This window comes from Antechinus flavipes, chromosome 1 (assembly GCF_016432865.1).
Source record: "Antechinus flavipes isolate AdamAnt ecotype Samford, QLD, Australia chromosome 1, AdamAnt_v2, whole genome shotgun sequence".
Lineage (NCBI taxonomy): Eukaryota > Metazoa > Chordata > Mammalia > Dasyuromorphia > Dasyuridae > Antechinus > Antechinus flavipes.
In genome coordinates, this window is record NC_067398.1 from 590,127,949 (window position 1) to 590,145,413 (window position 17,465).

The 17,465-nt window shown below is 33.8% G+C and overlaps 1 protein-coding gene across 1 annotated transcript in view; it reads left to right on the forward strand.

The window, feature by feature from the left end:
• Nucleotides 1–17,465, forward strand: part of RIMS2 (regulating synaptic membrane exocytosis 2) — a 761,226-nt gene that overhangs the window by 434,171 nt on the left and 309,590 nt on the right. Inside the window, exons 13-14 of the mRNA XM_051974462.1 lie at nt 2,539–2,669; nt 15,671–15,842. Coding sequence (XP_051830422.1) covers nt 2,539–2,669; nt 15,671–15,842 — 303 coding nt within the window. The remainder of the gene's footprint in view (nt 1–2,538; nt 2,670–15,670; nt 15,843–17,465) is intronic.

Sequence of the window (17,465 nt, forward strand, 5' to 3'; positions counted from 1 at the left end):
GTTATATGTCATTGATAACATTTATTTTTGGTAACATTTTGGTACACATTATTTGCCTCTTTTCATTAGGAAATGATTAAGTAGTAGATTAACTGAACTGTAGGTTTTACTAATATGTCAGTGCTTATCTTGCGTTGCTGCATGATTTTCTTTTTGTTTTGAATATTATATTAAAATATTTTTACTTATTAAATAATTTCTTGTTTGTATTAAACTAAACAAATTTATTCCTGTTGTGCAGGCATCACCTTAAAATATTTTTAAATGTTATTGTGATTAGGCTATGATGATGATTCTATAAAAAAATTTTTAAAGTTTATATTAAAAATAACATTCTTGGCTAAAACACCAAGAACAAATAAATTTTGTATTCATTAAGATATGTTGGTTTATTTTTTAAATCAACAAACTATTTTAATACATTATTTAGAGGCACAGTCTCAAAATTTAAAGACAAGTTAAAATAATATAAAGAAAATTATATCATCTTGCTAATGCAAGCTGGATAGCTATTAAAACTTCAATGCAAATATTTAAAAATGCAATTGAAATAAAAATACATAATTTTAGAAAATTATGAATAAAAATAATACATTATTCATGAATACAATGTTTCACATAGAAGTTGATTTTTAAAAATAATTAATTGAGTTGAATTTGTTAAATGCTAAAATAAAGTTAAACAAATTTAAACATCAAACACAATTTCTGTTTTAATAAAACTAATGGTATTAATGATGTGAATAATTACTTTTTTACATATGAAAATGTATAGGAAAGTGATATAAATTTAAATTTTGATATATATATTTTATTCACATAAAATCTATTTTATTATATTGAAATATATTTTAAATTCCTACCTGCTAAAAATTTTAAAGGAGGTAAAAGTAACATTTATAGAAATTCAAGCACTAGAGTCTCAGCTTGCAAAATGTCTTAAAGCTATTAAATTGGCTATTGATAATGGGGTGTATTCAGTTTAGCTTTTATTTCTTCAGTTTGGAGGTTCATTTTAAATGTGTACATCTAGTTTTTGCAGTATCAATGTACTAAGTACTCAGAGCAGTGGTCAGAGAAACCAAAAGATGGGGCTTTCATATCATCTGAAATCAATAGAAATGAGGAAAGCCCTATTTCCCAATCATTGCTATATTTAATTTAGAAGATCAAATCACATCATTAATTGGTTTTGTCAGCATAAGGCAGGAACAAAAATTTTCTATAGATTGAAGGATAAAAGCCTATCTCACTCTTAAATCTCATGAAGAAACAGAAGCATCACCCTGGGTCTTTTTTTCCTATGTATTATATTTGCTTCTGAATATTCATCTATACTACATATGTATATATTTCTGATCTACTGTCATAAAACACAAACATTTTAAAATTTAACATTCTATCATAGATTTTTTTTTTTTTAGACTTTGGTCAGGATTTGTTTTACTACATATAATTCAACACAAACTACCACATGAGAAACTAATGCATGATAATGTTTATCTTGGACAAGCATTATTTTTTAATTACCACAGTCTACTTAGCCCCAATTTTCTATATTTTTGGGAGCTATATGTAGAGCGAAATTTAAGTTAGAGAGAATAGATGCTAATGAATTACATGTGGCATTTCTTCTTGTTCCCTAGGTCATTACCCTTTTCCCCAAATTCTGCTTCCCTCTTAATTTCTGATATAGGGACTAAAATAAAGTACAGTTCTGAGTCAAAACATTGCAATTGATTCTTGCTACCACAATTAATGAACCAGATTCAAATAGGAGAAGGCTAATGTATAACTCAATACAAATGGATTCAATACTAAGTAATGAGTTGCCAATTTCTGACCTTATGCTTATGAGATTATGTCAAGGTTTCTCATCTGAAATGAAAGAAATATTCCTGTAGCATTCTACAAATAAATTTTTCAACAAAAATGAAATTTATGTCCTGAAGAACTATTTTAATTGTAGGGTCTGATAACATAGGAGCATTCATTGCATGAAACTTCTATTTAATGCCTAAATCTTTGAATTGTTTTCTATGTAATAACCCAAAATACTTCTAAAAATTCCTTTTGAACTTTGTGAACAGATTACCAATGTAGAATACAGAAACATCCTTTTTGCTGCCACTAAGCTGAGATGTGGCCCAATTTAGATCAATTTTACCCTTGGCATAGTAAAATAACTTTTTAAAATTATACAAAAACAAGTGTTTAATCAGAAATCTAAGTATATTCTAAATTACTTTTACAAACAAAATTCTAAGTAATTTGCATAGACTTCAAAATAAATTATGCTGTTTGATATATACAAATTGACAATTTTAGTACATTGAAGTTATTATAGCATATCCTTTCATTTTTTCCAACATAACTTGCTAATGAAACAGTATAATTTGAATTCTGTGCTAATGTAAAAGTAAGTTGGTAAGGTGGAAAGATGAACTTGGTAGGTGGGGTTACAAACATTATGTTATCTTTATTAAAAATAAGGACGGATTAATGTTTTTTGCTTTGTTTTGTTTTTTTCCTTTTCAGATAAAACTATGGTATGACAAAGTTGGTCATCAATTGATAGTTACAATTCTGGGAGCAAAGGATCTCCCTTCCAGGGAAGATGGGAGACCACGGAATCCCTATGTCAAAATTTACTTTCTTCCAGATAGAAGGTAGGGACAAGAGAAAAAAATAAAGTATTTCTAAAAACAAGCACAAAAAATATAATTTTTAAAAAATGTGTTACAAAGGCTGCCTTTTTTGTTTGTTTATTAAGATATATAATAGGCTGATTCTATATAGAATATTTATATAACTTGAGACAGCCAAAAATTAAAATACATTATACATAATTTCATTATCATTATGAACTTTCTCCATGAACATTGTCTATAATGTCTCCATAATTTTGTAGACTAGATGAAGACTGAAGCTGTGATGTTACATAATTTGCTCACTGTCATATAATTACTGCATATTAGAAGTAAGCTTTGAATGAAAGTCTGACTCCCAAGTCTAGCACTTTTCCCACCAAGGCATACTTCTTTTTAAGCAATATATATGTACACAAATTAATCAAGATGTAATAATTAAGTGTCTGCTCTGTTCAAAACAATTGTGCTATGCACTAGGGTTACAAAAATTAAAGTTTCCTGCCCTTAAAAAAATCTTTAAGTGTATTAGAAGAGACAGCATGTACACAATACATACAAAATAGATATATAAACACAGTTCTTGTATGTATAAAAAAAGGTATTGGCAGCTGTGGAGCTATATATGTAGTTTCATATAGTAAGCCAAGCAGAATCATAATTCATTAGGAAAATTTAAAAGTTTTTAGTGAACACTCTGCACTCTTTTTCCACATGAACTCATTTGATTTTTTAACTTGCTCTTAGACAAATGAATGAATTAAAAAACATTTATAATATTATTCCTATGGCCCAATTAGTAGGCATTATCTCATACCAGGTGATCTTAACTACACATCAATGTTTTTCTTGTTTTTTTAAAAATATTTTGATAATTGTATTTCAGTATAATTGGTTTGCCTTATAATCCTATATATTTTATTTTATATTTTTAAAAATGTTAATATGAGGTGAGGTCCATAATTTACATCAGGCTGCCAAAAAGATTCATACTGAAAATGATTAGAACCCCTATATTATGCCATTAGATTACTAAAAAAAAAAAACATTGGTTCTGGGAATAACTTCTTCAGTATGCTACTAATTCTATATTCTCCAGAGTTACTATTAACTCCACATTAAAAAAAAAAAAAAAAAAAAAAAACCTCCACATACTGATTGCCAAATTTTGCATTGTGATTACCTTTTTATTTATCAATATCATATGCATAAGATTTTAAACCTTAATTTTAAAGGCAAAATGGAGCTGACCCCCTTGAGTCATAAAGATCTATTTACCCTTCTGAAAAATAATGACTATGTGATCCAGGGGAAGTCACAGGTCTTCTCCAATAAAGAATTTTTTTTCCTCTGCTGATTATATATATTTTTGTGGTGACCATGTATTTAAAATCAGTCAGAATCAGGAATTCAGGTTAAGGGAAAAATCTTCAATCTTTATTCTTTTTGAGGTGAAGGGGGATTGGCATAGCAATATGGGCAGCTGCAACAGAAAGCCAGCCAGCAGAGGTGAAGAGGAATTGCAGGTGAAGGGGGATCGCTGTGTCAAGAAGCCAGCCAGCAGTCTCTCTTTCTGCTTCCCTTTCCCCTTCCCTGCCTCCACCCACCAAAATTGTCATTTCCTATAAAACATATCAGGACTTACACAAAGAGTGGGCAGGGGCCATTCTTTCTCCAAGCTTACATATTAATAGAGTATGGTCCAATTACTATTTAGCTTCACATGCTTGGGACCTCAGGGCATCAACTCAAGCATCAGTCCATTACATATTTTTGTACTTAAACTTTAAAATTTTAGATAGCCCATGGAATATAGTAATATTTTACCTTTTGGAAAAGCTGCTTTCAGCAGCAAAGTATGTCAAATGATTGAGAAAACAATAAAATGATATTGAACTGGCTATTACTATAGATTCAATAAATTATATCTTTCCTTTTTGTCTGGTGTTCCAGGCTAATTACATAGTGTTCTGAGTTATAATTTGCTGAGACTGAATTAACAAGGCAAATGGGCAAACAAACCCCAAACCTAAACTCAAATCAAAATGCAATTCTCTTCTCTTAGATAACAAGTATAAATGTGATCTCTTACTAATATATAATGCATTAATCTATGAAATTTTATAGTTCCAGCCTACCCTGTCACCCTGTCTCTCCATAAATATGATAATCTTTAAAATGGGGGAAATAATAGCTGATTCCTCCTAGACTGATTATGAAAAGCAAATGAGATACTATCTTTGAAGAGCCTTGCAAATTTTAAAGCACTATATAAATCTTAGCTATATTAGTTTATATCATTATTACAGACTATGCTTTAACTAAAGAGCTGGAAACTTTTTTCTAGGTCTTTTTACATTTTGGGGGTATCATTGTAGCTATTATTCTTTGATCTTTCTATATATGATAGCTCACCTCCTCTACTTACAAATACCCTACATTTCTGTATTGTCTTCATTTTCCACAGCTTTTACGTCTTCAGATATTGTGGTACAATAAATTTTTAATGATTTCATATCACCAAGACAACACATGTTGAATTTTCATCCAAATACTTTCTTAGGAATTATTTTTTCAAAAAGGAACAATATGATTTTAATATGTGTAAAAAAAACCAAGAGCTATGTGGTCTTTCCATTCCAGTACTCTGCCTCTGATTCTGTAGGAGCAGATACTTTATTGAGAGAACATGATTAATATTGATCTCAAAAGGTTAAGTATCTACCTTGAATATGTTTCATTTCTTCTTGTGGGACAGTTATATATTCATGGATTTAAGTAAATTCTTCCTGAAACTTCTTTTTAAACAGTCAGCTTATAAACAATTTGTTTATACTGCATATATTTATTTCAGAGTCTTTTCCATGAAGATTTGACAGGCATTATTCTGAGGTTTCAGGGAAGCAGACAGCAAGTAGGAGAGGGGAAGGGGAAGGTTAGAATGGGAAGGTTAGAAGATGGGAAGGAGGAAAACAGAGGGGGAAAGGGACAAAAGAAGAAAGGAGAAGAAGAACGAAGAAGGAGAAGGAAGGAAAAGAAGGAAGAAGGAGAAGGGAGGAGGAGGAGGAGAAAAAGAAGGAAGAGAGGAAGAAAGAAAGAAAAAAAAGACACACACACACACACACACCTACACAAACACACACACGCACAGAGACTTTTTTTTCTGTAGATGATTCAATAGGAGAGATGATCCAGGGAGGAGTAATGGGTAAATTAAAAACTTGGAAAGAAAGAAGGCTAAGGTCCCCAATTTATTACACTTTGCATAGTAGCAGAGTTCACTAAAGATAACTCATTTAGAATAATATAATTGCACAGCTGGAAAATATCACAGTGATCATCACAACTCCAATTCCCTCCCTTAATGCATGAATTTAGAAATGAACAGTTGAATAAGATGAGATGTGAGAATTGTATTTGGAGTTTAGATCCATAGCTTAAAGTACAATAGTGACAGACTCTTAATTATGGATGGAATACCCCTAACAAGAGCCATTGTAGTACCTGTAAACTCAGGAAAATTCTTATCCCAAATCCCATTCCCTTTGATAAGTTTTATACCCAAAGAAACTCAGAATATATAATCTTTAGTTCTCAGGCATAGTACCTTGAACATGTTAACACTTGTTAAACATTTTTTTTATTTACTCATTGAAGGTTCCAACTTAAATATAGAAATTATGGGGGTATGTGGAAATAATATTAAAACAAAATAAAGAGACTTTCTGGTAGAGTACTGGATGAGTATTTCACAGTCCTATCTTATGCTCCTCACTAGCTATGTGACTTTATGCAAATTACTTAACTTTTCTGCAACTTAATTCATCTATTTATGAGGGAGTTGGATTAAATGATATTAATGGTCACTTTTTGTTATGGGCCAGAACTCTGAACTTGAAACAAAGGATTCTCACAAGATACTAAGTCTGTGGAATTGATAGAGATGATAGTTATCTAATTTAGCATGGTTAATTTGATTGATTTAATCCTACAAGGAGATGTTATGGGCCAGAACTTGAAACAAGGTACTAAGTGGAATTGAGGAGACAATGGTTAAAGCTAGTTTAGCATTGATTTAATCCTACAACAAATTATGATTTCCTAGTGATATAATGTTTCTACTCAGCGTGTAGCATATAAGCTAGAAGCCTCAGTTAGGGAGATTCAGAGATTCAAAGACAAGCGCACTAGAAGCTCTCAGAGGCTGACAGAGATTCATTCCATCATCCACTTTTGTGGTGGCTGGAGGCTGAAGCACAAACTTTTGGAGTTGGGAAGATTCAGAAGCCAGAGAAGGCAGGTGGGAGCTCAAGCTGTTGGAACCAATGAAAGAGATAGGTCTCCAAAAAAATTAGCGAAGCCTCAAGTGAAGAAGACAAGACTTTGAAGAAGATAATAAAGGGTTTAGACTTTAACCCCTGGCTACTCCTGTGGTGATTACTGAACTGAAACAAAGGCTGCTCCCAGAGACCTCCAGGAAACCGAAACAGAAAACATTACAACTTTTTTTTCCAGTTTAAAAGTTCTCTTTAAGTGGTTATATGTTGGAATCCTTACTAACTGCTAAGTAATTAGAGTTGATCTAATCTTACAAGAAGATGTTTTGGGCAGAACCTGAAACAAGGTACTAAGTAGAACTACCCATAATCCCTCTCTCTGGAAGGAGCATAAATAGGCCAATGGGCCAGTCGGAGAGTTCTTGAGAGAGTGAAGAAGCTACAAGTCGAGATTTCACCGGAATGACATGAAGATTGGAGCTGGCTGGAGGCTGAAGAAAGGAGAGGCAGAGGCTGAAGGACCAGACCTTTGGATTTAAAGACATTTGGAGAGAGCTCTTGGAACCAAGCAGAGAGATAGGCCTCTAAGCTAACCGGGCTATATTGGAAATAATAAAAGATCTGAACTTTTATCACCTGGCTGCGTTTTGAGAAGAAAAAGCTCACCACATTTTGGCGCCCAACGTGGGGCTAACAGACCCCCTCAGTGGATTTCAGTGGAAAAGCTCCGATCCTGATTCAAGTGGAAAAGCCTCTGATCCTGATCCAGTGGAAAAGACTCAGCAACCCAGAAATTAGGGTGAGTGCAACAAAGAAATTTTGTTAGAAGAGTTAAAGTAGAATTTCAGCTAAGATGGGACAGATATTTAGAAAACAGCCTGTTTCTGTTCAAGGAAAATGTTTAGACAGCATTGTCAAAATTATGGAAAGCCAAGGTTTAATTATAAGTTTACAGCAAATCACTGAATTTTTACAAACTGTAAAGGACATATGTCCTTGTTTCTCTCTTGATAAGGAATTAGATCTAAATGAATGGAAATTGGTTGGAGAGGATCTTTGTCAATTCTATGATAAAAATGGGCCTAACTCAATAATTAATACATATAATGTAATACAATTGGCTATAAGAAGTTATTTAAGTGATAGAATGATGAAAAGGAAAGTACAGGAGGAAGAATTGCCAACTTTACTAGGTGAAAAGGAGGACGAATCAGATGAGAATTGAGTTAATTACAATTCTGAGTATGATACTTCACAGCAGGAGGAATTAGGTGATTCTATATCTCATGACCCTCCCCCCGCAATTAACCCTTCATGGGTGGAACAAGGGGAGGGAGAGAGACAGAAACACAGTCAGCTTCTCCTGTAAAGCAGAATTTGACGAGATTAGAAAAAGCATTAATTAAAGCAAAAAATGAAGGAGAAGATATATCTGATTTTATAAATGCATATCCTGTGATTGAAGAGCTCAACTCCTCAGGTCAGAAAGGGAGAAGATACACTCCTTTTAATTTGGAAAAAATTAAAGATTTGAAAAAGGGTTGCACTCTTTATGGGGCTACATCATCTTATGTGAAGATGTTACTGGATAATTTGTCTTATGAAATCCTAACCCCAAATGACTGGAAATACATAACGAAAACTTGTCTAGAACCGGGACAAAATTTATTGTGGCTTTCGGAGTTTCATGAATTATGTAGGATTCAAGCCCAACGCAATAGGCAAACAGGAGCTATTGTACAAGTTGCTTTTGACCAACTAGCTGGTGAAGGTCAGTATGCAGAGAGTTCAGAACAGATTTATTATCCCATAACAGTATATGAGCAAATTTCTAAGGCTGCAATAAAAGCTTGGAATTCTCTCCCTGGACAGAAAGATGGAAATAATGCTTTCACAAAAATAGAGCAAGGTCCCAATGAACCTTTTGCAGATTTTGTGGGACGTTTACAAACAGCTGTAATAAGAACCATTGGAGACAATGCAGCAACAGAAATAATGACTAGACATTTGGCTAAGGAAAATGCCAATGAGATTTGCAAGAGAATTATATGGGGGCTAGACAAAAATGCTCCTTTAGAAGAAATCATTAGACGCTGTGCCACAGTGGATTATGCCCAAACTATGATGAACATGGAAAGACAAGGTCCTTCTTGGCAGAGGAATTCTAGAGAAACTCGTCGATGTTTTCAGTGCGGAAAAATTGGACATTTGAGAGCTCAATGTAGAAATGGAGATAAAGTGAGAAGACAGGGTGAGAGAAAACCCAAAACCCCATGTCCAAAATGTAACCAAGGCTTTCACTGGGCTTCTAAATGTATATTGACCCAGAAGAATGAGAGGCAAGGCCCAGCTCCAAAGTATCAATCAAAGGACAGGTGGGGCATGATAGCAGCTGAGGTCACACCCAGAGAGACTTTAGAAATTCAGGATTCTGATGTCATCAACCAACAGAAAAGCAATCAGGATTACAGTTGGGAAGAATACAGGCCTTTTAAGACAACAAGACAATATCCAATGCAAACGACTCCAATGTAATTACCAGATGATGAGGAGAAATCCCAAATTTGGTAAATAGAAGGGAATTAGATTAACTGCTTGGGGAAGAGGATCTGCTTATATTTCCACAGATGGAGAAAGAATCAGATGGCTGACTATGAAACTGTTAAAAAGACTTTTAAAAGCTTCAGGAATCATTGGATTTCCTAACACAAGATGAAACTGTTTTACTTCTTGAAAAACCAGCAAGAATCATTGGGTTCCCTGAGATGAAAAATTGTTGATGAGACTTTTGCAGTACTTCAGGGCTTACAGGAACTATTGGATTCCTGGCACATGAACTAATGGACAATGGAATCCTATTGGACTGTTTCTAGGACTTATGGACATGTGTAAATTTTTAGGTTGATTCATGTTGTTACATTACTACTAGCCTGTGTTATATTGCTATGTACTTATGTAAATTATGTATAATGCCTCCCATATTGATGGATTTATGTATACCATGTATATCTGTTACAAAGTTCTGGCCCATATTGATGGATTTATGTGTACCCCCTCAGAAACCCCCTATGTTTTAAAACAAAAGAAAGGGGGAGATGTTGGAATCCTTACTAACTGCTAAGTAATTAGAGTTGATCTAATCTTACAAGAAGATGTTTTGGGCAGAACCTGAAACAAGGTACTAAGTAGAACTACCCATAATCCCTCTCTCTGGAAGGAGCATAAATAGGCCAATGGGCCAGTCGGAGAGTTCTTGAGAGAGTGAAGAAGCTACAAGTCGAGATTTCACCGGAATGACATGAAGATTGGAGCTGGCTGGAGGCTGAAGAAAGGAGAGGCAGAGGCTGAAGGACCAGACCTTTGGATTTAAAGACATTTGGAGAGAGCTCTTGGAACCAAGCAGAGAGATAGGCCTCTAAGCTAACCGGGCTATATTGGAAATAATAAAAGATCTGAACTTTTATCACCTGGCTGCATTTTGAGAAGAAAAAGCTCACCACATTTCCAGAGAAGGCAGGTGGGAGCTCAAGCTGTTGGAACCAATGAAAAAGATAGGTCTCCAAAAAAAACTAGCGGAGCCTCAAGTGAAGAAGACAAGACTTTGAAGAAGATAATAAAGGGTTTAGACTTTAACCCCTGGCTACTCCTGTGGTGATTACTGAACTGAAACAAAGGCTGCTCCCAGAGACCTCCAGGAAACCGAAACAGAAAACATTACAACTTTTTTTTCCAGTTTAAAAGTTCTCTTTAAGTGGTTATATGTTAAGTATTTGGGTTCTGTTCAGAGGTCTGCTCCTCACTGTATGACATGGAACCAAGTCAAAACTCTTTAGGCCTTAGTTGTCTTCTCTGTAAAATGATGTGATTTTCTATGTGGTGCCCCTCTATCTTTAAAAATTCTTTGATTCTTTGATGTAGTTATAAGATCATAGATTTAGAACTGGAAGGACCTTGGGAAACTATCTAGTTCAAACTGAGAACAATAGATTTTTAGGTTATCAAATTATCTAGTCAGGCCCTAGAGTAGGATATAGAATCTTTTAAATCTTAATAATATTACCAGGAAATCAGGAGTGGGGAAGTTAGAGTAGGGAACTCTAGTTATTTGGGGACTACATGAAAGGGAATGCTGACAAGGACAATAATAGGAAAAGGCAATTTCATGGAGGGAAAAGAGCATTGGACCCTGAGAAAACATGAGCTTTATGCCCATCTGGTCTAATAGTTAGGCTTGTAATCTATGTAAGTAATTTATCTTCTATCATCGTTTAATTTCTTTTTCCATAAAATAAGAAGCTTGTAGTAGGAACTGCTTAGTCTTTTTCAATTCTATAGTTCTATGCCTGGAAGAACAGTAAAACAATTTGTCTACTTCACAGCTTTGCTTAAGGCCCACCACTGTCACAGAACTGGGCTGTATGGATCATTTATTTGACATAGTATTATGACATTTCTTTTATTTTAATGCAATATGATATGAACTCCATCATGGCAGTAGATTATGGATAATATCTTTACTTTGTATTTTACCCAACCCAGAAGCCACTGAAGATTCATAAGCATGGAATGGCATGGACAGACCTTTAGGAAACTAATATAATAGTCAATGTGAGAGGAAATGAATATCTGAACTAAAATGGTTGCTAGGGAAACAAGGGGAGAGATTCAAGAGATAGAAATTGAATAAGCAGGACCAGGAAACTTAATGAATAAGTAGATGAGGGAGAGAAAAATAAAGAATGACTCTGAGATTGTGAACCTTGATTATTTTGAAGAATGGTGGTACCCTCAATAGAAGAGAAGTTTGTAAAAGGTGGAGGGTTTTGATAGGAAAATTAGAAGATAAAAATCTTGATTAACTTTGATTAAACTGTATCTGATCCAGACCTGTGATTGTATTGGGGTAAGAAACTACTTTTTTCCTATGCAGCATTTGGAAATTCTGTTACCAAATTTCTAGGGATACTGAAAGGTTAAATAATTTGCTCAGGGACACATGGACAATATGTATCTTCAGGTAGAACTAAATTCCCAAGTAAGCAAACAGCTCTCTATTCAGATACTAGACTGTTTCTCCTTGAATAAATTGCTCTAGATTTAGAATCACTTGTAACTAACCAGGCTGACATGACATAGTTGAATTTATAAAGGAAATGAATAAAAACCATTATTAGGTTATCCTTTAAAAAAAATAGAGGCACCTAGTTGGTGTAGTGGATGGAGCACCAGCTCTGAAATCAGAAGGACTTGAGTTCAAATGTAATCTTAGACACTTAACATTTTCTGTCTGTGTGACTCTGGGCAAGTCACTTGATCCCAATTGCTTCAGCAAAAAACAAAACAAAACAAAACAAAACAAAACAAAACGAAACTATCCTTATCTTGTTTTTCCTCAGCAAGGATAATGAAGATTTAATTCCAGATGAGACATCTTAACAATTATGTTCAGGGACTCTTTTGGCAGTCTAGTAAAAACTAATTCCAAAATGTCTGGAGGGAATTAGCATTATATAGTACCAAAATATTTTTTTTACAAATATTCTCTCAGCTTATCTTCACAACTACTTTGAGAAGTAGATGATATAATTAACCTTACCATTTTACATATAGTTGAGAAAACATTAAGAAGTAAAATGACTTTGCCAGGTAACACAGCTAGTAAATGTCTGAGGTGGGATTTTTAATTCAGATGTAACTTTCTCCTCTTGCAAGCTCACATATTCCCCTCATTCTGAAATCTACCCTTTGATATCTTGATTAATAATCACTATTCTCTAAGATAAATGCATTATGTAAAACTCGGTTCTCAAAGACTACTTTTGGATGGATACTAGGATTGCCTCACAATATATAACTCCCCTCCCCCCTCCAGCTATTTTAAGGACTAAGGCTCCCAAGTCTAAATGATCAGTGTCCAGTGTCAATTTATCCTATTATCTTGGATCTACTTTATTTCCTTATAGATTCACCTATTCTATATCTCATCTAATCAGGAATCTGTGCTTTTATTTCATCAACTGTTTAATCTGATAAACAATTTCCAAGTATCATGTGGAGATACATTATCCTTGCCTTCTTCCTTTCTTTTCCTTTTCCAGTCCCAATAATGTTGCCTTTTAATAATAATCACAATTTTAAAGTCAGGTAAGAAGGGGCAGATTATCATTTTAGCACAGCTCAAATCTTTCTTTTTACTCCATTTATCTAATTGTATCCACAGTTGGTAACCCCTTGATGTGATTACTGTACTTTTTCCACTCCTGGCTTTAAGGGAAGTCAGTCTGAAGTAGTTTGATAGGCTTCCCCTCCCCTTACTCCCTCTCCCACCCCCAAAGGAAAACACCTAATGACTTAAATTTTTTATTTTATTTTATTTTATTGGTCAAATGGTTTACCTTATTCAATTACAAAGCCTGGGGGAAATGTGGGAAAAATGCAAACTCTTCCAGAGCACTCCAAACCCCATGTGGCAAGCACCAGCTTTTGAGCATGTGCTGAGGGAGTTGTCAGTCCTTAAGGACAGACCACATGAACTTTCACAATTTGTCTGTGAGGACTCCATACCTGGTTGTCCTAGAAAGCCTTTGGACTCTTTTTCATTTTTAAGGGATGGTGTAACCCTCCCAAATATATCTGCACAGGTTTATTTGTCCATGGAGCCCTTCCCCATCTTACAAGCTGTCCATCTCTAGGCTCATCATTTTAAGAGTTCTAGGTTAATTGCTTTACTCTTCTTCACATCAGACCTTCAGCCTACATTATCATTCAGAGATCACAGCAAAATAGGCATCTCAGATCTCACTATCAGACTTTTCCTTTTGCCCAACTTGTTTTCTTGCTAGACCTTTCCCTTAGCACTCCCTTCCCTCGCATAACTCCTTTTCGGGCACCCTGTCCTTTACTCTTCCAACTGATCATGCTCAGATCAGGCCAAGTCTAATTTATTTCTTTTCAACATTTAATCCTCAAATCATTTGCTTGACAACAAGCCCTTATTCCTCAGGCCCAGGAATCTGTGCCATTTAGGGTCCCTACTCCTGGTCTATCAAGCTGTCCATCATTATTGTCATTAATTCATCCACTCTCCTCAGACATTACCAAGTTCTCCCATCCACCATCCATATCATCTCTCCTCACCTCGATCTTCTTACCCAGCCAGACTCATCCCCCAGCCTTTCCCCTCAGAACACAACCCTTTGTCTCTATTCCCACTTTGACCAAGGCTTCAGCTCCCTGCTTTTGCTTCTGGAACTCATATTCCAATGTCATCTGAAGTTGAGGGAGCATATTGGTGTTTTTTGAGAAAATGGCTTGAATGGATTGATAGGGCCAGACTGATGGGAAGGAACAGATCTGTTTGTAAGAAGAAGGGACAGTAAGAAATGAAGAGGAGAATGATAAAAGGGATGACTATCAGAATAAGTAGAAGAGTCAGGAATAGATGGAGTAGGAACATATTCCTTGAAGCCAGAGACAAAATGAAAAATGGGTAGTGCTGCTGAAAATTTTTCAGTAAAGGAGCTTAGGAAACTCTCATTAGATGTTCTTGCTTTCAGTGAAGGAGAAGGATCATTTGCTGTAAAGAACAAGGGTAGTAGACTTTGGAGGCTTAAGGAAAGAGGAGAAAGTATGGAAGTCACTGTGAGGGATGAGACAGGGAACTAGTAATGTAGAAAGGAAGTAAAATCATGGAAAGAGTAGTGGTTCTAAAGTCAGAGGACCTAGCAAATTGTGACTCCTACTAACTTTGTGATTTTGGGGGAGTATTTTAAAAAGTAAAATAGGGGAGTTATATCATGTCTAAAGCTCTTTCAGCTCTAACATTCTATAATCTTTTGATGGTTGAGGAGTCGAGAGGGTTTACCAAAGGATTTGCACCATATGCTTATAGGGGTGAGACATTGACCTTTCCTTATTCTCACAGCATGTCTCTCCTACACTGACTGCATTTGACCAATTTTGATGCCAAGATTTGCCAAACTACTGTCACTCAAGATCCTTAAATAACTCATATCTAATCAAAAGCATCTTTTACCATTCCTAATTTACTAGTGATCTGTAACTGCATAACCCTCACTGTTTGTTTTATTTGCCTCTGCTTCTGTTCTCTATATTTTATAGACACATAGTTATTTGCATGTTATCTCCACCATTAAGAAGATTAGGAGCAGGAGTTGTTTGACCTTTGCAGTTTTAGGTTTTAGCTGACACATACTAAATGCTTGATAAATGCTTGCTGACTGGTAACTCCTTCACTGGAGAGTTTAGAGAATTAATCATCCTTATAGTCCCAAATATAATTTGTAATATCATTTCATGCTACATACTGTTCCTTATTTCATGTATACTATTTTCATTTATTGAGACTGTGAGGCTTCCAAAGTATTTATTATTTTAGATGAAACATCCTAGTAATTTCAAATTAAGTAGCATGTTTGCAAAACAATTTATTTCATTCAAATTTTCAGAGCATAAAATTTTTAATGAATATAATCTAGACATTAATATATTTTTTACTCTGTGACAAATCAAAAGCAAAATTATATTCAGAATTTCACATTCTACTTAAGGTTTATTAAATAATTATTAGATTCTTTAAAATTATTAAATTAAATTAAATTATTAAAATTCTTTTAATTCTGGTTAATTTAGATGATATTGCCTCAGTTTATAGCCAATATATATAGATATGTAGCACAATTTAAACTTTTATAAAAGCTAACAATTTTTTATTATCCTTTGTAGTGATAAAAATAAACGAAGAACTAAAACAGTAAAGAAAACATTGGAACCCAAATGGAATCAAACATTCATTTACTCTCCAGTTCATCGGAGAGAATTTCGAGAAAGAATGTTGGAGATTACTCTTTGGGATCAAGCTCGAGTTCGAGAGGAAGAAAGTGAATTTTTAGGAGAGGTATGTGGAATTATTTATAAACTTAAACTATTGGTAACTTGTTGAATAATGTTAGTTTTTAAAATACCAGTAAAAGAATTCGAAAACTTTTAAGTAATTGAGCAAAAGTACATTATTTTTATAAGAAAAAATGCTCTGAGAGTTTTTTCTCCTACTTTTTGTATTTTTTCATCAAAGTCAATAAAAAAATCAGAGATAAATACTGTGTTTTTAATTTGCTTCCTTAAGGTGTTATAAAAATTAAAGTATTACTGGGTAAAATATTGGTTTATATTTAAATCCCATTTTATATCATCTTATTTCATTTTTATAAATTTTATTTTTTTTACTAAGTTCACATCACTTTTGGCCTCATGAGATCTTTTGTATGCCTTGATTTTTCAGAGTCATTTAAAAGGATTCTTGGGAATAAAACAGTCAAACAAAATCCTACTAGCAGAGATTTCAGTTTACACTGTTTTACAGCCATGGTATACATCAAAAGATGATCTCCTTGATTAAGTAAAATTAGATTAATTAACTAAAATTCATTTCAATGACTTCTGTGATGCTTTGAACATAATTCTGTTACTAGCTAGAAATGTTCTTATTGGGTATTTCAGGTATCACACAGAAATTCTTAATTCTTTTTATTCCTTTCTGAGAGTACTTTCAGAGAGAAGTCCCCAAAAGAATCAGACCTCAAAGTAGTCATTTATTTAGTGCCTGTAAATTAAATTGTGTTTTCTTGTAAATTGAGGAAATCACAGAAATGATTAATAATTGTATCTGTTGCTTTCCCTTGTCATATATCAAACAGTGCAAATTCCTAATGATCTGTCTATAAAAATCTCTATTTAGTATTTATCTATTTTAGGAATTTAACTAACTTATTATTCAGAGGTTAAGAATTTCTTAATAAAAGTTTACATGTGTAGGTTTTTTGTCACCATTGCAAATCATGTAGAATAGAAATTGTCTTATTTGTTTTTGTATTTCCCTCAGTGCCTTGTACAGAGAATGATGCAATAAATGTTCACTGAATCAATGAGTGACTAATTGAATTTTTCTGGTTCTGAAAAGAAGTACTTTGTTTATTCCAAATATTTCCTTAGGTGCAAACATTAGTTATTAAATGGATAATAAAGAGTTGAGGGAGTAGCTTTGATGATTCTTGCGTCTCTCTGAGTCACTTCAAGTCACATTTCAGACCTTTTTAGGGCCTCCAGAAGGATAAGAAGGAATTTCCAATGAATAATTACAAAGTAATAAGCTGTAATTATCAATGTGAGACAAATAGTTCATTTCCCATCTACCCTTCACTTTGTTTGAAATTCAAAAGAAATCTTTCCTCCTCTTTTCTGTTTCTATTTTTTTACTTATCATTTCATTATATAAAGCTTTATTCATTATAATTGTTATTAGATTTCAATTGGCTGCAGAATTCTCGCACCATTAATTAAAGTTAAGTCCTGTAAACTTTTCTAGTAAGCTAAAAAGAAAATGAAAACTGAAATTCTTATTTAGAGCAGATAAAGATATTTTAGATTTCTCCCTAATTTAATTGTCAACATATATGAAAAATCTCTTTTAATTTTTACTTTTCAATTACTATAGTACTTTTAAACTTATTTCAAAAGATAT